Source organism: Phyllostomus hastatus, unplaced genomic scaffold (assembly GCF_019186645.2).
Source record: "Phyllostomus hastatus isolate PE091 unplaced genomic scaffold, TTU_PhHast_1.1 phas_scaffold_46, whole genome shotgun sequence".
In the NCBI taxonomy this organism is placed as follows: Eukaryota; Metazoa; Chordata; class Mammalia; order Chiroptera; family Phyllostomidae; genus Phyllostomus; species Phyllostomus hastatus.
This window is the reverse complement of record NW_025334032.1, coordinates 39,123,528-39,146,579: the sequence shown is the minus strand read 5'-3', so window position 1 is coordinate 39,146,579 and position 23,052 is coordinate 39,123,528. Positions and strand designations below refer to the sequence as shown.

Genomic DNA, 23,052 nt, shown 5'->3' with positions numbered 1-23,052 from the left:
CCGGTTCTGTGGTCCCTCCTCGTGTTCTGACGGGGTGCAGAGGAAGCTTCCCCGAGGGAACACCCCTGTGCTCTGTGGGCCTGTCGGGCTGTCTCGACCGGCCACCTCATCTGGGCCTCATAAGTGCCTGTCTTTTGTCTTCCTGCAGTGGCGTGCAAAATAAGCAAAGCTACTTTTTATTTATATATTTATTTGTTTCATAATTTAGCACCAAAGCAGTGTATATAGTCCAGAAACCATTTTTACAGCACCTGCTGTGTAGAGTGGGTTTGGTACTCACAAAAGGAAATTTCAGAACGTGGATTTCATCGCCATCACAGATGCCATCCAAGAATGCAATGTGCAAACAGACCTGACCGGCGTGGCTCGGTGAGCTGGGCATCATTCAGTGAAGCGAAAGGTCGCCGGTTTGATTCCCAGTCAGGGCACGTGCCTGGGTTGCAGGTTCGGTCCCCAGTCAGGGCACATATGAGAGGCAGCTGATCAATGTTTCTCTCCCTCTCTCTTTACCGTCCTCCCCCTCTCTCTAAAAATAAAATCTTTTAAAAAATTTTGCAAACAAACCAAAAAAAAGAGACACATCCGGGTTCATATTTCTATTAAGGGCATTTACAGCTCTCGCTCACCGCGGGATTCATTTAGTAGTATTTGCTGACATTGATGCTTTATGTGCACAGTATCCATTTGGGGCTAATTTTATGTCTCTTCTTCGTAAAATAATATTTTGAACGCTCCTCCCCCAAATCCTCTGAAAATTAAAACATGATTTGAGAGGCTCTTCAATCAAATGAGGGGGAAAAGCCCCCTTACTCGGTAACTGCTGCTTGTGGGTGGCGGTGCCCCTCCCACAGACTCCCTCCTCTGCAGTACTGTCCCCGGAGCCACTTTGCCCGCGCCCCCTTCCGACCCGTCCAAGTTCATGGACGATCTGCCGCCTGGCTGCGAGGGCCCGGAAATGGATAGGCTGGTCCCGACAAGCGGCACGTTCTGAATCTCGAGCCACTAATTGTAGAACCCCTCCCAATTAAGCATCCAAGAAAATCAGGCAGGGAATCGTCGGCAGCGTGTAAGGTCGAGGATAACTCAGTTAAAACGAAAAGCATTTTCTCGAGCGTCTCTGTGGTCACTGACCCTCCTCTGGCCTCCCCCGCTCGCAGACAGCGGCTAACGGTGCGCTCTCTCTGTCTCGTTGCAGTCCATGGTCCTGCTGCTGCACAGCCAGAGGCAGTACATCTTCGAGTACGACATGTGGGACCGGCTGTCGGCCATCACCATGCCCAGCGTGGCCCGCCACACCATGCAGACCATCCGCTCCATCGGCTACTACCGCAACATATACAACCCCCCCGAGAGCAACGCCTCAGTCATCACCGACTACAACGAGGAGGGGCTGCTCCTGCAAACGGCGTTCCTGGGCACGAGTCGGAGGGTCCTGTTCAAGTACAGAAGGCAGACCAGGCTCTCGGAGATTTTGTACGATAGCACCCGAGTCAGCTTCACCTATGACGAAACAGCGGGAGTCCTGAAAACAGTGAACCTCCAGAGCGATGGTTTCATTTGCACCATTAGGTACAGGCAGATCGGCCCCCTGATCGACAGGCAGATCTTCCGCTTCAGCGAGGACGGGATGGTCAATGCGCGGTTTGACTACAGCTACGACAACAGCTTTCGCGTGACCAGCATGCAGGGTGTCATCAATGAAACGCCACTGCCCATTGATCTCTATCAGTTCGATGACATTTCCGGCAAAGTGGAGCAGTTTGGGAAGTTTGGGGTTATCTACTACGACATTAACCAGATCATTTCCACCGCGGTCATGACGTACACGAAGCACTTCGACGCTCACGGCCGCATCAAGGAGATCCAGTACGAGATCTTCAGGTCGCTCATGTACTGGATTACAATCCAATACGACAACATGGGCCGGGTGACCAAGAGAGAGATCAAGATCGGGCCCTTCGCCAACACGACCAAGTACGCGTACGAGTACGACGTGGACGGGCAGCTGCAGACGGTCTACCTGAACGAGAAGATCATGTGGCGCTACAACTACGACCTGAACGGGAACCTGCACCTGCTGAACCCCAGCAGCAGCGCCCGCCTCACCCCTCTCCGCTACGACCTGCGGGACCGGATCACCCGGCTGGGCGACGTGCAGTACCGGCTGGACGAGGACGGCTTCCTGCGCCAGCGGGGCACCGAGATCTTCGAGTACAGCTCCAAGGGGCTCCTCACGCGCGTGTACAGCAAGGGCAGCGGCTGGACGGTGATCTACCGCTACGACGGCCTGGGGAGGCGCGTCTCCAGCAAGACCAGCCTGGGGCAGCACCTGCAGTTCTTCTACGCCGACCTCACGTACCCCACGAGGATCACGCACGTCTACAACCACTCGAGTTCGGAAATCACCTCCCTCTACTACGACCTCCAGGGGCACCTCTTTGCCATGGAGATCAGCAGCGGGGACGAGTTCTACATCGCGTCGGACAACACGGGGACCCCGCTGGCCGTCTTCAGCAGCAACGGGCTAATGCTGAAGCAGATCCAGTACACCGCGTACGGCGAAATCTACTTCGACTCCAACGTGGACTTCCAGCTGGTCATCGGGTTCCACGGGGGCCTGTACGACCCGCTCACGAAACTAATCCACTTCGGGGAGAGAGATTACGACATTCTGGCAGGGCGGTGGACCACGCCGGACATAGAGATCTGGAGGAGAATCGGGAAGGACCCAGCTCCTTTCAACCTGTACATGTTCAGGAATAACAACCCTGCGAGCAAAATCCACGATGTGAAAGACTACATCACAGGTGAGCGCCCTTTTCCTTCCTTTCCCGGGGCCGGGTTGCTCTGACCCTTAGATTAATACGCAGAGTAACTGGAGTTGCTTTCTCCAACTTGATAACTTCACTCAGGCAGAATCAAATGCCTAACTTCTTACGTGGTTTTCTCTGTGGAACCATAGGGAAACCAAAAAGGAAACAGACATAGTTTGTTACTTCCTGTTCTGCTTGCCAGTGCCCACGGCCACATTTTCTGAAATGACAAGGAACCCAGTCCCTTCAGGGAAGTGACACGTGCAGGTGCAGAAAGACAGACCGAACTGGGAGTCCCCAAACTGGAGTTCATGGCCCACCTCCTCTCCCACGAGTCGTGTGGCTTTGTAGACAAATCCTGGTGCCTCTGGTGGGAACAATCGGTGTGAAACGCGACACGGTGTGGGTCGCAGTCTCCTCCCCGGGAGGCGTGTCGTGCTCTCTGCACCACCGCCACCTCCGGACAACAAAGGAGCCGTTCCTCCCACGAGCTGCTCAGACGCCTATGCTGTTTCTGTCCTCACTTCTGTCCTCCTGTCCTACCGTCTTCACTGCCGGGTGGTGCAGTTCTGGCGTACTAATGGGCACACTAATTGCCCTGCCAACAAGGGGTAGTTTTCGGGATACAGATTTAAGCTCTTTCCAAGTTTAGTGCATGATTCAGTTGAAAACATCAGGTCCCACTTCCGCCACCGCGGAACAACTGGGATGCGAAACAGCAACAAGGTCCCCGCGAGCAGGACCCTCGTTTCCTTGAGTAGCTGACTTGTCTTGCTGCTCCTCCGCCAGGCCTCCTCCCTGACCCCGCCCCCAGGACCCTGGATCCTTCCGCGTCCACCTTTCGTTCCAGAACCACAGGGCCACCGTTCACCGTCGAACTACGTTAATGTTTCCTGGAGGAAGGGTCTTTCCTATTTTCTTTTTGTTTGCTCTTCATTTGATTTAGTTCACGGTTTTTTCCATTGTGCCTTTTGCTCCTTGGGCGGTCTCTTTCCTTGCTCGGCATTTGCGGTGCGCCGAGGTGCCTGCTTTCTCAGGTCCCCGCACACCTCCCAACACGCCGCCCCCTGGCCCTTGCACGTCCGCCCCCTGCGTTTCCGGACTTCCCGGGGCTTTCGGCCCTCTCCCTTCCGTGTGAGCCAGCTGCGCGCCCCTTCTCGCGGGACCCTAATCCGGCGCCCCCTAGGGCATTCTCCCTCGTGCCTTTTCGGCACAAACCTGCTTCACGTCCCAGCATTCCGGCGGTGCTTTCTGTTCAATACTTAGGACCCTTCGATTTTCACTGTTACCCCGACACCATTCGTAGTGGGAGGGCCCTTGCCTCCAACGTTCCAGCAGCCGTGAGCGTTTTCTCCCAACACTAGACAGACAGACATCTCTTTCTATCATCCTACATGACGAACTTGGGGGTCTTCTCTCCCCACCACCCCGACCCCCATTTAAGAGAGCACCACTGATTTGAGAGCCACAGGATGCCTGCACAAAGGACCTGCCAGCCTGGCGACGAGGTGAGAGCCCGTGCCCCGAAGAAGGAAAGAGGAAGCAGGCAGCTCTCCATCACTCTGACAAGCGGTTCAACACGGGTTATTTAAGAGGTGTTGACAGGGGCTGCCTGGAAGGCGGGAAAGCCCGCAGCTCCCGAATCCGTCCTCTCCTAGCAACGGGGGCTGCAGGGAACGCCACAGCAGCATTTTCTGAGCAACATCAAAAGAGAGATGGAGCAGCATAAAATATATTAGGTGAAATGCAATTTCAAATTTTCCAGCAATGTGCTTAATATATAAAATCATCTACACCCAACCGTACTCATAAAGCTGCAGGCCCGCTGAGCAGTTCTGCAACATTATAACCTCCAGAAGAGAATAAAAGCCTTATTCTGAGCTTAATGGCTTCTGGAGTCACATGGCAATATTTTAGAATACCATTTTAAAGGTTTCTAGGTTTTCTTCCCCCAAAAGTTTGTTTCCTTCCACCTGTGCACAGGGAACCTTTTAAGTCCTAACTAATGACAGTCAGAAATCCGCGCCCTGGGCCACTTTTGCCAGCTTTCAGCATCCACCTTTGATTAAGTACCTGCTGTTGATTTTAATCCTCTCAATTTAGGGTCTCTATTAAGAGAAAATGGGTTGCGGGGCTCTGCATGTCCTCGGGCAGCTGCTTTTGAAAGACAGTAACGCACCCCTTCGTTCTAAGACTGGTTTTTACTAACTACAAAACAAATTGCATCTGCTTCCAACAACTATGGCTCTTTCCTGCTGCTGCGCATTGTCAATGCCTTTCTTCATCACTTTTACTAACATGGGATGCGGCGCCGCACTCGTGAGTGTATTTGGTCTGTCTGCGTGAGTATCTCTTCTTACTGTGCGTGTTCTGTAGCCCCTGACCTAGTTACTGAGGTTATTGTCTCCGTGTCTAAAAGTGGAGAGAGGGTGTTACATTGTCGGGGCAAACCTGCGCTCTGTTTCTGGTTCTTGTTTGTGAACCCAGGTTCTCTTTCAGGTAAGAATTTAAATTTAGGAAAGCACAGAATAACTCTAACACCTCTCCCGTGGAACATTCTTCTCCTAGATGTTAACAGCTGGCTGGTGACATTTGGCTTCCATCTGCACAATGCTATTCCTGGATTCCCGGTTCCCAAATTTGATTTAACGGAGCCTTCTTATGAACTTGTGAAGAGTCAGCAGTGGGATGATATACCGGTAAGAAACAAAAAGCAAAACTAGGAAAAGGTGATAAATGGCTTACATGTATCTCCTTTACCCATATTTAATCAAACTACCCTTGTGAAAACTGTACCAAAGACAGTTTTTAATTTTTTGGACTCTTTTTGGGAAGAAAAACGACACTCCTCTCTGCATTTCTGTTCAGCAAACCAGGGGCCAATGAAACAGGCTTGAATCTGTTTTCAGTGATGCAAATAAAGGCATAGAAAGACATTATCAACAGTTAATAAAATGCAGAAGCCCTTTTTTTTTAGTGCACGGTTTCTACAAAGAACCCCATGAAACCGCATTTTTGGCCCTGGGCAGCTGAATGCAAGGATACAATAAACAGGAAGGCAGGGGATCCATATTACAAATTACCAGCCCACAAACAATGCCACAAAGCTCACCTTTAAAAAAAAAAATTCACAGCGTTTCACGGGAAACAATTAAAAATAAAATATAAGGCTCCCACTACAATGAAGCGCTTATGGAATTGTCCTGAAAATAACAGATCAGGAGGCCTATAACTGTTCTGAGAAAAAAAAAGGAAAGAAATAAAGAATGGAGAATTGCAAAGTCAAAGCTGCCATTTATTTCAGAAAATGGTACTTTTAATTCCCACCATTCAAAGATCAGAAAGGAAAGCACAACAAAACACCAGAATTTCTAGCTTAAAGCAAGAATCATTAAAGATCAAGAAATTGGGTTACTCCGTAATGATAAGACGAGGGTGCAGAGTTTCTTAGAAGAAAGATTAATTCTCCCTCCCCTTGAGCAATTCCCTGTCATTTCGATGAATATAAGGAGAAAAGCCAACCGTGTCTACAACACGCAGCACATATACAGTATCACTACCCCTGTGTTCTGGTACACGTTTCGTAACATAAAAGCAGTTCCTTTTTCAGATGTCATCTTTACATTTAAAAAGCAAAACCCATCAGTGTCCTGGGCCTGGGAGCCATTTTCACATTTCTGATGGCAAACATTGTCTACACTGATAACACACCAGGAAGACACACTGAAGCTTCCTGATGCATTTGGAGAAGCACCTCCTAACTGTGTATGACTTTCCAACACGTTTGAAAACATCTCAGTCTTACTGTACAACCGGAATTGCCAACTTCTTTCCCAGGCAGCCTTTGAAATAGGGTTCAGGTTCTCTGGCAAGAGACACGCACCATAAGGACAGCCTAGGGGAGCGCTGGCGAAGACACGGAGGCTGCCCCGAGTTCACAGAAACAAATGTTTCTCTCACTGCTGCAAATGAAGCAGATGTTTCCATTTGGAAAACACCGGGCAGACAAACATCTGGGAGTGTAAGAAAAGGGCTGAGTTAAGGGGCCCCCAATTTAAATCATCCACCAGTATCACTGGTGCCCTGTCCCTAAGTCTCCAAAAAAAACACTGTTTTCCCAAAGTCTGACAATAAACACAGTCCCCAGCTGTCCCTCTGTGCACTCTTCCTCGTTCATTTCCGTTCTGCTCGCGAAATTCGGCTGACGTTGTGTCCACCCGGAGAGGGTGCAGCCTTTACCTCCATTAAAGCACGAGCACTTCAAAGCATGTGCGGTGGGAGGCAGCGATCTGGCCCCCAGCGATCTGGCCCCCAGCACCCAGCCTCTCCAAGCCTGGGTTTGCTGTGTACCGAAAGCTGCTGGGAGGAAGGACCAGATGACTTGGGTTCTCCAAATGGGACGGACGTAGGAAAAGGGCATCTAGAAATTGAAAGGAAAAGAGCTAAAAACATGACTTTCCTGCCCGTGTTAGACACGGAAAAGCTCTGCACTAGTACGTGATGGAGCTAGTTACCTCATTTTACGTTTCAAAACACATTTGGATCAGCCTGAGGTGTGGGCATCTTGAGTGCATTTCTCCACGCAGGGTTCTCTAAGCCTTTTCATCTCTAAAGCACCGATGGAGGTTTTAATAAATGCCCTGGAGCTCTCCACCCAATACCCTCTCCCCGTTTTGTTAGGAGTGGGAGGGCCGCCAGGAAGCCGGGCTCCCGGCAACTGAGAGCTACAGCTGTTCTCTAACCGCCCCGCCCCCATTCTGTTCTGCTTCCCTTTCCAGCCCATTTTCGGAGTTCAGCAGCAAGTGGCGAGGCAGGCCAAGGCCTTCCTGTCCCTGGGGAAGATGGCAGAGGTGCAGGTGAACCGGCGCAAGGGTGGCGGCGCGCAGTCGTGGCTGTGGTTCGCCACGGTCAAGTCGCTGATCGGCAAGGGCGTCATGCTGGCGGTCAGCCAGGGCCACGTGCAGACCAACGTGCTCAACATCGCCAACGAGGACTGCATCAAGGTGGCGGCGGTGCTCAACAACGCCTTCTACCTGGAGAACCTGCACTTCACCATCGAGGGCAAGGACACGCACTACTTCATCAAGACCAGCACGCCCGAGAGCGACCTGGGCACGCTGCGGTTGACGAGCGGCCGCAAGGCCCTGGAGAACGGCATCAACGTGACCGTGTCGCAGTCCACGACCGTGGTCAACGGCAGGACGCGCAGGTTCGCCGACGTGGAGATGCAGTTCGGGGCGCTGGCGCTGCACGTGCGCTACGGCATGACGCTGGACGAGGAGAAGGCGCGCATCCTGGAGCAGGCGCGGCAGCGCGCGCTCGCCCGCGCCTGGGCGCGCGAGCAGCAGCGCGTGCGCGACGGCGAGGAGGGCGCGCGCCTCTGGACGGAGGGCGAGAAGCGGCAGCTGCTGAGCGCGGGCAAGGTGCAGGGCTACGACGGCTACTACGTGCTGTCGGTGGAGCAGTACCCCGAGCTGGCCGACAGCGCCAACAACATCCAGTTCCTGCGGCAGAGCGAGATCGGCAAGAGGTAACCCCGCCCCCTCGGGGACGGGGACAGCGGCGGGCGCCGCCGCGGCCCGCGAGCCGAACCCCACTTTGCTCAGATCTGTCTGTAGCACAATCCGTCTGGGACTCTCCGACACGGAAGAGCCTTCTGCGAGAATGATACCGCTATTTTAGAAAGAAAATCCACGGAAGAAAGAACAAAAACAGAACTCCTTTTCTGAATGACCTTAAAGGTGATCGGCTTTAAAGAATATGTTTACATATGCATATCGCTGCACTCAGTTGGACTGAAGGTACTAATAAAAGGAACAAATAATAAAAAGAAAGAAAAAAAAGGCCTAATCGTTTGCCCTGGGCCTTCTGTCCCTTTGGGGCACTGTATTTAACGAGGGTAAAGATGCCTCCGGTTCCAAATATTACCGAATTGTCGACCTTTGCTTACAAAGAAGTAGTGTCTGCATAGGATGTGATATATAGCTCTGTTCATTTTGCAATGTGGGGCGAAATTACAGTTTAGAGACGACCCAACTGCTTTCCCTGTGCTGCTTTGTAAAAGGACACGGGCACAAGTGACTTCTCCAAGGGGAAATCGTAATGCATTTTACGATGCTGTCGTGGTTTGCCGGGGGTGGGGAGGGGGTGGAAAACTGGCAGATACAACCCTTGTCACTGATAAGCAAAGGAACCCCTGATTTTTTTGTAAATTATGTGAGACAAGTTGTTTATGGATTTTTATATGAATTACAATTTACTGTACATCAAATATTAGTCTCAGAGGAGTTAATTTATGTAAAGTGTTTAAAAAGTTTATACTTAAAAATAAAATGATAAAAACATGTGAGCTGTGTGATTTTTTTAAAGGATTGCACCTTTTGTTACCTGTTATAGCTGTACAGTATAAATTATTATATTGTAGAGATATAACGACTTATGCCTATAATGTCCAGAAGTGTTAATATTTTTGTATTAGGTTGAGAAATGTGCAGCTTTCTATCGCTAAATGGATAGACAGTGCAATCCTAAGTGGGTGGCTATCCAGAGAATTGCCTCTTTCTCTTCCTTCTCTTTCCCATCAGACCACTGTCCTCATCAATATCAACCAAGAGGCACAGTAGGAATCTAAGGCTGGTGAAACGTATTGGGGGCGGGGAGCAGGCAGGGGGCGCTCCAGGTCCCCTCTCCGGGCCCTAGCAGTCAACGGGGAGTTGATATAATTTAACCACAGGGTCTTCACCGTTCCCTGAAGCTCCATTTCATGGCAGAGGCGAGAGATCCCATCAAATGCTCGGAGAAACTGGGAAGAAAAGGATCTCGTGTAGTCGTGACCTCATGGTCACGTGTCTTAAGATCTAGGAAAGATGGCAGAAACCCAGCAGTGGTGAGAGAGCCAAATGGAGTAGGTCAGGGTCACTCCGCTAGTCTTGGGTTTGGACCCTGGGGTCGCCAAGAGGGACAAAAAGGGGAGAGATGCTCCTGTGAGCCCACACGCCCCGGCCACCTTGGGAGCTGGTGCGAACGGCAGCCCCTGCTCTGTCGGGGAAGCTGGGGTGGCAGGTCCAGCCGACAGGGAGTTGACAGCGGCGTCCTCCTGCGCATGCGCGCGCGGGGCCCAGCCCAGACCGCCTACCCTTCCGCGCTGGTTCAGCCGCTCTCGCGAATCTCTTTCGTGAGCACTCAATTCAGCCACAAAAAAATATTTTTAGAAAATATTTCTCAGTTCATTGAGCTATAGTACACACTGTTTTCCTCTATGTATAATGGTGACAAAATATAGCAAGTGAACATGTCGTAAATATAAAGGTTCAAGTGATGTATTGAAAATAATTTTCTAACTGCTTTGTATGTATCACATACTCTAAATTGCACAGTAGGCGTGTTTATTAAACAGATTGGCTGGGAAAGTTTCAAGATAGCTACTGACTTTACAGTATCAGTGCTATTACTGTCTTTGTGTATTTGGTAGAGCATACCGAAGTAATTAATCTTCTAATGAATGCTGATATTTTATTAGAATGAAAGCACAGATTAGCATTAATATTTTTTATCCTGGAAGTCCTTTGGCAAGTATTAGGAAGCCCAAATTTAGGAAACTACGAGATTTCAAACCACATACACATGGCTCTGTTTTACGTTTTATTTTTTAACTGTTAACTTAGGTGTCTGCAGTTCTGTCCGATGGCATCTCTGCAGGAGTGTATTTAGCATGCTGTAAGTACTTTTGGTTGAAATAGGCTCTGAGTCTCAATTCTCAGAAATGTTCCTAATGTATTGACTATGAAAAGCTTGTACCACGTGGCAGAAGTGAAATCATAATCTTACCCTCTTCTTGACATGGACTGGTCCCTTCCACTGGCCCAGATACCAGATTTACAGTATCTCCTGGTGCTCATTTTAGATGAAGTCAAATCAACCCAATTAGTGTCTTGTTAGTAGGTCTAATGAGCCTATTTCTTTCTAAAAAGACTTGTGATCCGGACATGCTTTTACAAGAAATAGTGACCTTGGGGAATATGTAAACAAAAGACCTTTTTTTCTAAGAGTTCGGGGTGTGGGGGAACTGTATAATGAAAAGAATTAGCTTACAAAAAAAAAGAAATTGATATTCAAAGTATTTTAGGCAAAGCCAGTCAAAATGCTTTCATGATATTTTGAGATGTAAATTTTGTCTGATTTGTATTGTTCTTTTCATTTGCCTTCTTAACTTTATATGTGACCTGAATTTTCCATAACTTGGTGACTATAGGTTGCATCTAGGCATTCCAATAAAAGCCAACCCAATGTGTGTGTGTTCATGTTTTTTTTAAAAAAAAAAACAACCTCGGGCCAGCCAGGATTGCTTTCACGTGTGAGAGTGGAGGGTGCACATGCACGTGGTGCTTGGGGTATTGATTCACCTGCAGCCCAGCTGGGAACATCTTCTGTTTTGTTTTTTTCTTATGTCCGTGTCCACCGGCCCTCTCAGCAGTGCGCCCTCCACAGGGGACTCTCCCGTGGCCTACTTTAGAAAAATGTTCAATTACACCCCCACAAAGCCAAACATTATCACTGAAAAGAAGGGGAAAAAAATACTGCTTGAGAGCAGGCCTCGTTCCTGTGATCCTGGCAATATGTGCTCGATTAAAACACTTGATTAGAATAACCAGTGCGGGCCGATAGGCTCCCGGGCTCCCGGAGATGCCTAGCTCTGCGCGGAGACCAGCTGACTGGAGGTGGCTGGCTCAGCAGCTCCCGGCTGGCAGGCCAGGGCTGTGAGCTTAGTCTGAACCGGCAGCCTTCATCACACTTGCTCTGCAGTGACAAGCTCCACTTGAGAACATGTTGATCCAACAAGCATCGGGTCGCTCCACGTGGCAAACCGGTCTGTTTTTTTCCCTTCGAATCAGCCATCTGACACGCTCACACCGGGGAAATGCGGGGAAAGGCACGCGAATTCCTCCTTCCATTTTTCCTAGACCGCTCTCCTGAAAAGGGATGTCCGAACACATGGAAAGAAGAACACGGGAGGTAAACGCTGCCTATTAGTAGCGCGTTTTCTGGGCTGTCCTGCGGCCGCCTCTGGGGAATGCTGCGCTTCCGCTGATGACGTTCGCCTGACGTCACCGATTAGTGTAGACGTCACCGAGCAGTGTAGTCGCGCGGGGCTTTCAGTGCCCCCAGCTGAACCTAAGTCCCACACCCGGCTACAAGCACCTCGAGTCGACCCCGGTGCAAGCACGCCCATCCACGAGGAGAAAATCCCGCCTTCGGTGCACAGTGGAACCGGGCCCACGGCCCTCCCTGCTCGCCAGCTTTGCCTCCCCCCCCCTCTCGTCCTGGCCTGCTCCCAGGTGAAGCCGTTTCCCTCACAGGCTGCGCAGCAGATCAGCTGGGGCGCTTCTGAAGTGGAAGACTCCAGAAGGGGAAGCCTGGCAGACGCTGGTCCACAGCTTGTCTGTCTGTCTGTCTGTGGCAAAACCACGCGGGCAGCGCTCCCCACAGCTCACGTGCTGTGATACAGAGGAGCAGGAGGTCCCCAGGGCCCACGAACTGCCCCCCCAACCAGCCTTGAGTGCCATTAGAGCTGCAGAGCAGAGCGAGCCTGCCCTTGAGGAGCCTTGAAGGGCAGCGTGGCGCTGGCCCCTCCCCCCCACACCCAGGTCTCCCTGCCGCCGTCCTTCAGAGCGGTGAGCGGATTCCAGCACCGGGTCGGTCACAGGCAGCAAACTCCAGCAGCTGGAGCCGGGAGGACTTAGAGACGCGTGGGTGAGTTGTCCAAGTTCACAGACGCTGCTCCAGCCAAGGTGGGCAGAGATTTCCTATCGGCAAGTACCTTCCGCTCCGCGGTGTAGTCCAGGAAGGCTCCCCAGGAAGGGCCTGCGTGCTCCCTGCACCCCATTTCCTCAGAGCGCTTGGTCCTTCTGTGCAAAGCGGCCTGCGTTTAGAGGCGCAACATGCATTTTGCATAACTACAGATGCCCCAGGCACGTGTTTTGGGTTCCCCTCTGTCTGCTGGTATTCCTAGCTCCTTGGCCCCTCATCTTGGGTAAGAAAGCCTGCCATTCAATGTTGGTGACTTCATAATTTCTGAAAAGACTTTTAAAAGAAAAGATTTCATTCGTTTATTTTCAAAAAAAAAAAAAGGAAGGGGAGAAACATTGATCGGTTGCCTCATGCATGAGCCCCAACTGGGGGCAGGGCCTGCAACCCAGGTACTGGCCCTGACTGGGAGTCGAACCCGTGACCTTTCGCTTTGCGAATCTCGACAACGCTCAATCAACGGAGCCCATCAGGGCCGAAAAGACTTCTAAAGAAAGACTATTGATTTGCATCTATGTGCCGGGCTATTTAGGTAGATTCTCTGTAAAGTGCTCACCTGGCTTCGCTCATCCTACCAAACCAGTGACAAAATCAAGATTAGCTGTATGTCATTATTACCCATTTTCATGGGTGTTTACCCACAGAGTTAAGCCAGAGTACCAAAGAGGTAATGATAAGCCACCTGAGTTTTCTACCTTCTAATTGAAGTCACGTAATAAATACTCTCTCTGGCCAGCATTCTCCTTTGCTCTTCTCCGCCTCTGCAAGCAAGGGTCTCTTGATGTCAGTTAATTACCAGTAACTTGCAGATGAATTGAGTAACCCTTTTCATTTACAAACCAGCTTAAAATCCTGTCGTGGAGAAATGCAGGATTCCTACAGTCCTGAGTGTAGAGAATTTACTACACACTGATTCTAAGCCTAGAGTAACATCATTATTCAGTTTAGAGTTAATGGGTTCCACAAAGCAAATTTAATAAATCCTTCGGGGATCTAAGCTGAGGGAAATTAAAATTAGAAGCATAAATTGTGACTCCCAGGGCAAGTCAGTGGCTTGGTTACGGCCGGGTCTCTCTGCTTGTTGGGCGAGCTGTGAGTTGAGGAAGGGAAGTGGCCTTCTTCTACACGCGGGCAGGGATGTGCTGAATTCCGCCCGCACACACGGCCGTGTCCATACAGCGCAAGTCACTGTGCATAAGGACCGACAGGGTTTACAGATGGTGCATGGGGACCAAATGAGTTCCTGGACATTTTCACAAGTCAACTGCATCAGCGGGGTGAGGGGGTCGCAAATACCCGAGGAGTGGAAGGGATGCGTTATTTACGTGGCTGCAAAATGGCTGGAGATGGGACGGCTCACGGAACTCTGTCTTCCACCTGGAGTTCTTATCGCATGAGAGATTAATGACCGTGGAAGTACAGAAACTTCCCTATCTTAAATTTCCATCCAAAGTTAATTATCAGGAGATTCTCCCCCAAGATTCCTGTCTCTACACCCAGGATGGCTTGCTCTCTCTCTCTCTCCCCCCCCTCCTCTCTCCCCCCCCACCTCCCTCCCTCCCTCCCTCCCTTACGGGGATTTATCCTGGGGGAAGCAGTCTTGGCTGCAACTGCTCAGGTGTCTAATCACATATCTCTCTCAGGCTTAGGAGAAAACCCACAGGGCTCCCTTGGTAGACCAGATGGACTTCAAATAATTACCCGGGATATCACAGGAAATGAGAGTCCTTTGTCCCTGGCTTATTTACAAAAGGTTATAAACAAGCAGATTTAAAATCTCCAGCTATGACATTATTATATTTCCAGGTTCCACCCTGCAGTGGAAAAAAAAAAAAAAGATGAAGAAGCAGGCCTATAGAGTTCATGCTTCAGGCCCCGCACGGACAAGTGTCCCTTGAAGGACACAGGGAACGCAGGAATGGCCGGGAGAATGTCCTGGCGCCGGCACTGGGGAGAGGGGGTGGCACAGAGCACAGCACCTTCCCTTAGGGTGGCCCTCCCTCCAATCTCTGGGGATCCAGCGCCTGCAGGAATGAAAAAACATCCTATCATCTGAGGGCCCGGTGGACAGGCAATCCCAACCAGGGTCCCCGGCTGAGAGTCCTTGGGGGCAGGGCCCCGTGGTACCACGTCCCTCCCTGCAGGGCACAGCACTGTCCCAGCCGCGTCCGGGAAGGGCTCCAGCGCCCCCTGGCGATGAGCATCGGTGGAGAAGCAGCCGCACCCAAAACTGCGGACACCGCTTGCTCAGGCTGCCCTGGGCCCCTCTCCTTGGCGGGGCCAGTGCCATCAAATGGTTACTTCTGCTCCCTGCACCCCCTCAGGCCTGCTCCTTGCAAAAAATCGCTCCTCCCGGAACATCTCCCTTCATGTCAAGCAGAAACTTTGTCAGACAATGTTCCTCCCGCTCAGCCGATCAAAATAAGGCCCTTCCTCCCAGGAATTGTCCGCCGGCCACCGGAGTTTTGCAGCCCTGAAAACAGTGATTTCTGAACTATCACATTGTCTCCCTTCTGCTTTTCATGTGTGAACAGTCCTGTCACTCGGAAGAATTTCCCGGAAGGACAGATCATTTAAATTCAGAGCGGCGTGTCATTTCTGAGGGGGCCGGCCTCTCGGGCTGAGTGCCGGAGCGGCAGCCTGGAAAAGCGAACTCCCTCCTGACTCTCCGGGCAGCCGAGGCCTCCAGCCTCCGCGGGGCCTGCCCGCCCCTTGCCCCTGCCCCCGGCGGTCCCTCGTGGGCCCAGCCCGGCCTGGCCACTGGAGGAGAGAGTCCAGGATTCAACCTCGTGATCCCAGCTCATCACCCAGAGGAAGCAACGGAAGCGACTCGGCAGGGGCAGCCTGCACTGTCACTTCTGGAGGCTCAGGGGGACCCATTTTTCTCACCCAAGTTTTCACGGGAATGAGAAAGAAGACCAGAGTTGGCACATTACAGCCAAATATCATCTTAGATAAAGGCCAAGTTGTAGGAAGTACACCCTGTGGTCCCGCCTGCCTCTGCACCTGTAGCCCCAGCACGGCCCTTTCTCTGGTGCCCCTGGGCCCAGGTGTGTCACCTGCAGACTCAGCGGGCCACACTCACCTATGACAGTGTCCCTTCCTGTGAGCGCTGTCCTGGACAGAGCCTGTCCTGGCTGATGGAAGGAGTGGCCACTCTGCAGTCCCCCAGCCCACGCCCACACGCGAGGGGCTGCAGGCAGGCGGGTGCCCTTCCCACAGGCCCCAGCGCTCGGGGGCAAGCACCACACCCCATTGACAGAGTGTGGCCTGTGACCAGCCTGCGGGCATTCCCGCAGCAGGAACGGAGAGCCTCTGCCCCGAACTGGTCCTCCTTCTCCTCCTGGGATCTGTTTCTGGGAAATGGCACCACCATCCTGCCTGCCTGCCACGCGGGCTGGAGTTCTCAGCGTCACCTTGTCCCCTTCACTGAATCAGTCACCAGGTCCCACGGATTCCTTCCAGAAGGCTTGGGGGCGCACTCAGGCCCGGCCCCTCCGTGTCCCCGCAGCCGAGGACTGTGCCCCCCTCCCCAGCCCCGGCAGTGCCCCGCACTGCAGCCCCATGGCCCGCCAGCTTCCTCCCTGGTGGAGCCTCACAGTCCCTGTTCCTCGAACGGCACGCAACTCCAAGACCCACTGCCGGTTTCCCGGGGGGTTCCCAGCTGCTCTGAGCCCCCGAGGCTCTCCAAGCCCCACTTCGGCCCCCCTCTCCTTCCCCAGGAGAGAAACTGAAGACGGTTTAAAATAGAGCAAATCAAAGAGCAGAGGCTGATGCTAAGAGTGGCTCAGCAGGAACCACCAGGAGGCTGCGCCCCCAGGCAGGTGGCCTCCCCCAGGCAGGTGGCCCCCCCTCCCACCTCCTCCTGCCCATCCCAGTCCCCCAGACTAGCATCCAGCTGGTAGGGATGATGCTCAGACTGCAGGCAGCTGGCAGGGCTCAGGAGCCCTGAGGAGGGGGCGCAGTTGGGTTTAGAAACAGCCCTGCGGACTCAGGGGCCGCCCCCTGGACCATCCGAGGATGTGGTCAGGGCAGACCCGCAGGCCCTCCTGTGGGCCCAAGACCCAAGAAATGGGGGAGTGTGAGGCGGCAAGGGGTGGGGGTGGGGGGCTCAGAGTGCCAGAGAAAATGCAGGATGCCCAGTTACAATTGAATTGCAGGAGAGTGGTCTGTGACTTGTTGCATTAAAACCACACACACACACGCACTCACACACTGGACAGCTCTTTCCCAGAGGCCTGTCTGCCTCCTCCCTTGGCCCGGGTCCCTGTGCCACAGGGGGGCCTGATACAGCAGCTGGACGGCACCTTCAGGAGAAGCAGCTCAGGCCCCCGGGGCCCCTGGCCACGTCTCTCTGGGGTGGCCGCTGGGCCTCTCCTCACCCGCTGGTCTGCGGGTGATACTTGACCTTCTGGGCCTGTGGCAGCTTCTTCTGTTCAGGTGAAGGCTCAGAGCACCCTTCCTGGGTCTTCCCAGCCCGAGGCTGTCGCCCCCCCGCGCCTGCGGCATTCCTCAGAGACGGGACGCAAGGGCTAGAGTGCTCCTTCTGCAGCCGCTGCGAAGGCCTGATCTCACTGGGACAGAGTCTGAGGAGCGGGTCTGGGAGGCACAGGAGATTCTCTGGTCTTTCCGGGCTCCGTGGAGCACTCCAGGGCCTGGGTGCCTGCGGGCCTCAGGAGCCAGCCGTGCCAGGGTGTGTGTGACTTTTGTCAAGTGCCAGGACATGACCGTGACACACCCTGACATAATTAACGGCGCATTTTCACATAAAGAGGAGCAGCTCCTTTCTGAGTAACCCGCCCGCACACTCCCGCCGCAGCCCCACCGTCGGTCAGGAGGCTTTGTGCAGAGACCCACGGTCGCTTCTGCTGGGGACGTGGCAACTCAGCCTCCCCGGAGCATGGAGCGTGGGTCGGCACGGAGACGCCCTTCCCCGCACTGGTCGGAAGCAGCGCAGGGGGACCGCTGGTCCTCGGACCAGAAGGAGCAGGGCGACGAGGGAGGCGGGCGGCTCCTGCAATCAGGGAGACCCCAAATAACGGAAACAGGCTTTGTCACAGCCCAACATGGGAGGGGGTGGGGCAGGCGGAAGGGGCTGAGGGGAAGGCTCGGGGTCCTCGGGTCTCGGTGCCGGGCCTCCCGGGCACCCGTGATGAGCCACCCACAGGAGAAAAACACAGCTGAAGCCGGAGAGCACAGAGCCTGAGACAGGAGAGAATTTATTGTTGTAATCAAATAAAGCTTACAGTCAACGTCATCTGACACACATACAGTGATAGGCAGAATCATGGCTGTGCAGTTGGCACTTAGGCCTAAATGGTAATCAATTTGCCTAAATGGCTGCAATTAGTGTGGCTTCTCGGTGACACGGAGCATGTCCGGACCTGCGGAGGGGGCCCCCAGCCAGCGGCACTGCCAACGGTTCTCTGGACCCACTGGGCCCCGAGTCTCCCGCTCCTGGGAAGGGGATCCCCCAGAACTAAACCTGAAAGCCCTTCACTCTCCTTCCTTTGCCTCGCTTCAGAATGTTCCGAAGTGTCTAAGAAAGAAAATGCCACTTAAGGGAAGGCCGCCTGTGCACCAGTCAGAAGCTGCAGGGTCTTCGGTGCCCCCTTGAATCAGAGCGCTTGCCTAGCACCCAGCACGGGCCACGAGCAGAGGGCTGGCCACTGTCCCCGGCCCTCCTCAGAGCCATTTATTTGTTAGAACAAACGTACAGGAATTCCAGATGGCATGCCACAGAACACAGGTGGTAGAAAGCATTTGATATTTGGCCTTTTAAGATATCTGCTGTCTTTTTCAATGTATTGTATCGAGAAAGAGAGAATCCAAGGCCGTATCACAATTTTCTAAGTAAGGTTGTTCTCGGATCCTCCCCCCCCAAAATCAGACCTCCTCCTGTTCCCTCTTCCTCCTCCTCCTCCTCCTCCTCCCGGTCTGTGTTCTCTCCATCCTGCCTCTTAGAAACCCAGAGCTTCTGCGTAGCCCTCTGCCCAGGCCCCCCTCCCCAGCCCCCACCTGCCCAGGCCCCCCTCCCCGGCCCCCACCTGCCCAGGCTCCCCTCCCAGGCCCCACTGGGGCCCTCGAATCCCTTGCAGAGTCCTCTGATCCCCAGTTACTTTTTTCTCTTTCTCTTTCTCAAAACTCCCTTTCTCCTGAAGGTGATCCTGAGCTGGGAAGTCTCCCCACAGTCTCCTTTTCTATGTTCTTAATAAAGAAGCAAAGCAAGGGTTTATAAGGATACATCTCCATTTCTTCCTCTTGACGTTTCTGGTGCTTATTCTCATCCTTTTCTTCACATGAGAAACATGAATCCCTTGGAGCGATAGATTTTTACCATCTTTAAAACTGGCCCTGGCACCCTGGCCGGGCATCCGAATCCTTGGCCACTCTACCTCTGGACAAAATCACAAAACCTGGCAGAGTGTGTCCCTTGGAACCCTTTCCCTGACCTCCAGATGCCGGAGAGCTCCTCCCGGCCCCCAGACAGGTAACCCTGAGGTCAACTGCCTGCATTTGCAGCAGCCAAGACGCCAGCTGGCTCCCGTCAGGAAACACTCATTTCAACAGAGGGAATTTAACGTAGGGATTTGGCCATGTAGGTAAGGGAGGGCTGGAAGGAACAAAAGAAGGCGAGAGACACCAGAGTACAGGAAGGTAGAGGAAGCAGGTATTATCTGTAGTGCGAGGGGGGCCCTGCGGAGGGGCTGGGAAGAGGGCCTGGCCCACGAACCCGGGCACAGCTCCCAGCCATGGGGGGGGGGGGGGCAGCTACGGCTGGTTCTGGGGCGTCCACAGAAGCTGGCAGCTGGAATGAACTGCCGCTGCCACCAGAACAGGACAAGGTGCCTCTGCTGGAGTGTCACTGACAGAATCAGGTGACAAACCAGAACCAGGAAGTCCCTGTCTAGCGCCCAGGGGGCCCTTCCCGCGGAGCTAGCAAGGGTCCCCCTGCAGAGGAGAAACAAATCCGCGTGCAGAGCCCTGGCCCAGCAGCACGGAGCGGAGAACGCAAGGCGGGCTTGGGGGCTGGGCGGTAAATGCCTGGAGCGCGCACTGTGTTGTTTTCAGCGGCTCCCCACCTTCGCGGCTGGCATCATCTACCAGGAAGCCAAGGGCTTCCTTCTCCCAGAAGCTTGCAAAACACCATCACACAAAAAGATCCTTCCCAGGAAACGTGTGTTTCAAACCGAGTCTGCAGACCGAGGTCATTACAAAATTCTGTTGTCTGAGGTCCTCTGTGTGCACATCGTACTGGCTCAGGTGTGAGCAAGGGGGTGACAGAGGGTTGGAGGGCAGGACACTCGTTGGGCCCGAGACCTGGTTTCCCCTGTGGGCTGCTGGCGTTCCTAGAGATGCCTGCCTGCACCAGGAATTCCTCAGTCCCTGCCAGTTGGCTCTGCACTGCCCCAGGTCCCCAGGGCCTCCCACCTGTGTGTATTCCCGCACCATCACTACCTTCTCTTTCTTCTACTCATTCTAAGGGCGCGCAAGGCACTTGTTTGCAGGACCCTGAGGCAGAAACTGAGCCAGCGCTCCCCCTAGTGGCGGTCGACGAGACTCCTCAAATCCCCTTCCTAGAGCAGGGCTCGGCCAACGTGAAGGAGGTAAATTGTATTCCCAATTTACAGATGGAGACAGTGAGTCTTGAAAGAGGCTAAAGACACCTGGGGTGACCTCAGAGCCACGCCAGTGTCCTTCATAGTGCCTGAGTCCTTCGGCGTCTTGGCAAAGCAGTGACACTGTGGGAAGCTCAGCCTGGCCCTGGGCTCTGAGTCCCAAGGGCCCAGATCTGGGATCCGAGGCTACAGGCATTTGAAACCTTACCCGCAGAAGCCCTGGCTGGCGTGGCTCGGTGGATGGAGCGCCAGCCTATCAACCAAAGGGCTGCTGGTTCGATTCCTCAGTCAGGGCACCTGCCTGGGTTGCAGGCCAGATCCCCAGTAGGGGGCGCATGAGAGGCAACCACACATTGATGTTTCCCTCTCTCCTTCCCTACCCTCTTTCCAAAAATAAATAAAATTTTTAAAAAATCTTAACCGCTGACCTGAAAAATAACCATACTTCTTCCCTAACAAATCCCTTTACTCCACTCAGATCGCCCCAAAGCAAAATTCTCAGAATACTGAATTAATCTAGAAAATTCTCTTTAAGCCCCAGTGTGAAGAACCCTCACATTCCTGCATGGAATGTTTGTTCTTCTAGAGCAGTCTTGAATTGCTGTCACAATTTTGAATTATGATGGGCCCTGTATTTTTTGCTTTTGCCCTCAGTCTTCAATGTGGCCTTTTTTTTTCTAAATTGTGGCAAAATCTACATAACGCGACGTTTGCCATTGCTACATGTGCAGTTCAGCGGCACGTCCACACTGTCGTGCGACCATCGCCCCGGCTCAGCTCTGGCCTGGCTCCCCTCTCGGAGACCGGGCCGACCCGTCCTGTTTTCGGAAGCCGCCTTCCTCGAGCCAAGAATGCCCCTTCTTGCTGACTTCCGGGGCCTCTCGGGGCAGGTGCACGTTTTCTCCGTTTTCCATCCCGTCCACTGCACTCGGTAGGGGTCAGAAAAGGTAGAGCGCGTCCTTTGGCTGTTCTGGTACCTTCCCAGGAAGGAGAGAGCCGCCGGAGCCTGCGCTTCTGCCCAGCGCAAAGCACAGCAGCTGTGCGCAGGTTTGGAGCCCCGCCTCTCTCTGGGGCGCCCGGAGGCAGGGCGGCACCAAACTCAGGCGGTGCTCCAGCAGCGAGGGCACGGCCCACCTGAGGCCGGGACAGCGAGAGCCCGGATGTGCAAAGGTGAGGCCACAGCCTCAAGTCGCTGCTGGTGAGGATTTTTTTTTTTTTTAACAAGTGCTTGGAAATAAAGGACAGTGTCGTGGATAGTTGACTTGTTCCTCTGATTAGAAGTAAGAACAGGCTTTTTTTTCTTCGTTCTCCAGGGTGGCCACTTTGAGAAACTACCATCAAGTGATTAGTGAGACAATTACGGCTGCGACCGGGCACGAAGCAGACGCCTGGGCTTAAGTGCAGGGAGCGTTTTCCCCCGACTCCGCTGTTTATTGATCCGGTGTCCCCTCCTCTCCACCCTAATGAGTCATAGTTTAAGCCTGTCTGCGTGATTTATAGAGAGGCTCGCGGACACCTATTATTTAGCTCCGGCTCTAGAGCAAATGCACCAGGGACCCCGTCAGGCCTCACTCCCCGTCACTGCCACCTTCCCGGACCATGAGTCGGGCAGCAGAGGAAAAACGGTCAGCAGAGAGGGGCCAGAAGCAGGAGACCAGGAGCAGGGGCGCGGGACCAGGGCTCCCTGCCCGGCACCGGCTGGGGACCCTGCTTCGCTCCAGCAAGTCCCTTCCCCCCACGGGGAGTGTCCCCTACCACGGCCACTGCTCCAGGCTGGCTTGGGGGACGATATGAATAACAGTGATTATGTGCCTTTTTTTTTCCTACGCACTTATTACCAGTGCTTTATGAGTGCTTATTATTAATAATAATAATTTAGTGCAGACTTTACTGCTTTTGTGTTACAGTGAGTACCTGGATTCTAATTATCTGTCTTATTTTAATATTTATGGAATTAATCAAACTCTTTAATGGAAAATCCCACAATGAAATTACCGCGCGCACGCTTCGGTGAAGACAGATGCGGCCTGCGGTGGGAAAAGACAGCTCGGCTTTATTAACACGACTGGGAACCCGCATGCAGGCCGGCGTCCGCGTGGGGTGGGGTGGGGCTGGCTCTGGGCGGCCCGGACAGCACCCCACCAGCGGGGCTCCTCCGTCACCCCTGTGCCAACTGACCGGTTTGGGCTGACCTGCTCGCCCAGGCCACACTGCCCCTGCAGTGACTCCGCCCACTCTGCCGCCCAGAGCCAATAGGCGCAGCGGGCTGGCCGGATCCCGGTCCCGCGGACCGGAAGCAGAGCCAGAGTCGAACTCCGGCTGGAGACGCAGGGAGATACTCCTTGTAGGTTCCAGGCGTCAGCCGACGACCGCCCATGGGTGCCTTGGAGCTTCACTGACGTTGGCCAGGTCTGAAAAGCCATCGCTAACCTTATCTCAAACCTGGAGGAGCAGCTACCTGGTCCCCTAAAATCCCACTGAGATTCTGCAGCCCCCCAGGCCTCTCCCGGGGCCTCTGCTAGAGTAGAAGTGGGTGCCAGGGGCCTCCGGTTGCACACGCGGGTCACCGTTCACCAAGAGCTCACCCCGGGCATGCCCTGTGGGACGTGCTTTCTGCGTGCTCCTGAACGTTCGTTTTATAACACCTCGTATATTGGGCACTGTTCTTACCGTATTTTGCCAGGTATAATGCGCACCCACGTTTTAGAGCTACCCATGAATAATGCACATCTTTATTTTTTCCTAAAAAATTTAGGCAAAAAAAAAAAAGTGTGCATAATACATGGCAAAATCCGGGTCCTTCCTTTCCCTGATGG

The 23,052-nt window shown here is 53.3% G+C and overlaps 1 protein-coding gene across 2 annotated transcripts in view; it reads left to right on the top strand.

Moving 5' to 3' along the window:
• Nucleotides 1-11,096, top strand: part of TENM3 (teneurin transmembrane protein 3) — a 562,235-nt gene extending 551,139 nt beyond the window's left edge. For both annotated transcript variants that reach the window (XM_045821208.1, XM_045821209.1), the window contains 3 exons: nt 1,196-2,807; nt 5,382-5,512; nt 7,592-11,096. In XM_045821208.1, coding sequence (XP_045677164.1) covers nt 1,196-2,807; nt 5,382-5,512; nt 7,592-8,347 — 2,499 coding nt within the window. In that variant the 3' untranslated portion in view covers nt 8,348-11,096. The remainder of the gene's footprint in view (nt 1-1,195; nt 2,808-5,381; nt 5,513-7,591) is intronic.
• The last annotated feature ends 11,956 nt before the right edge of the window (nt 11,097-23,052 follow it).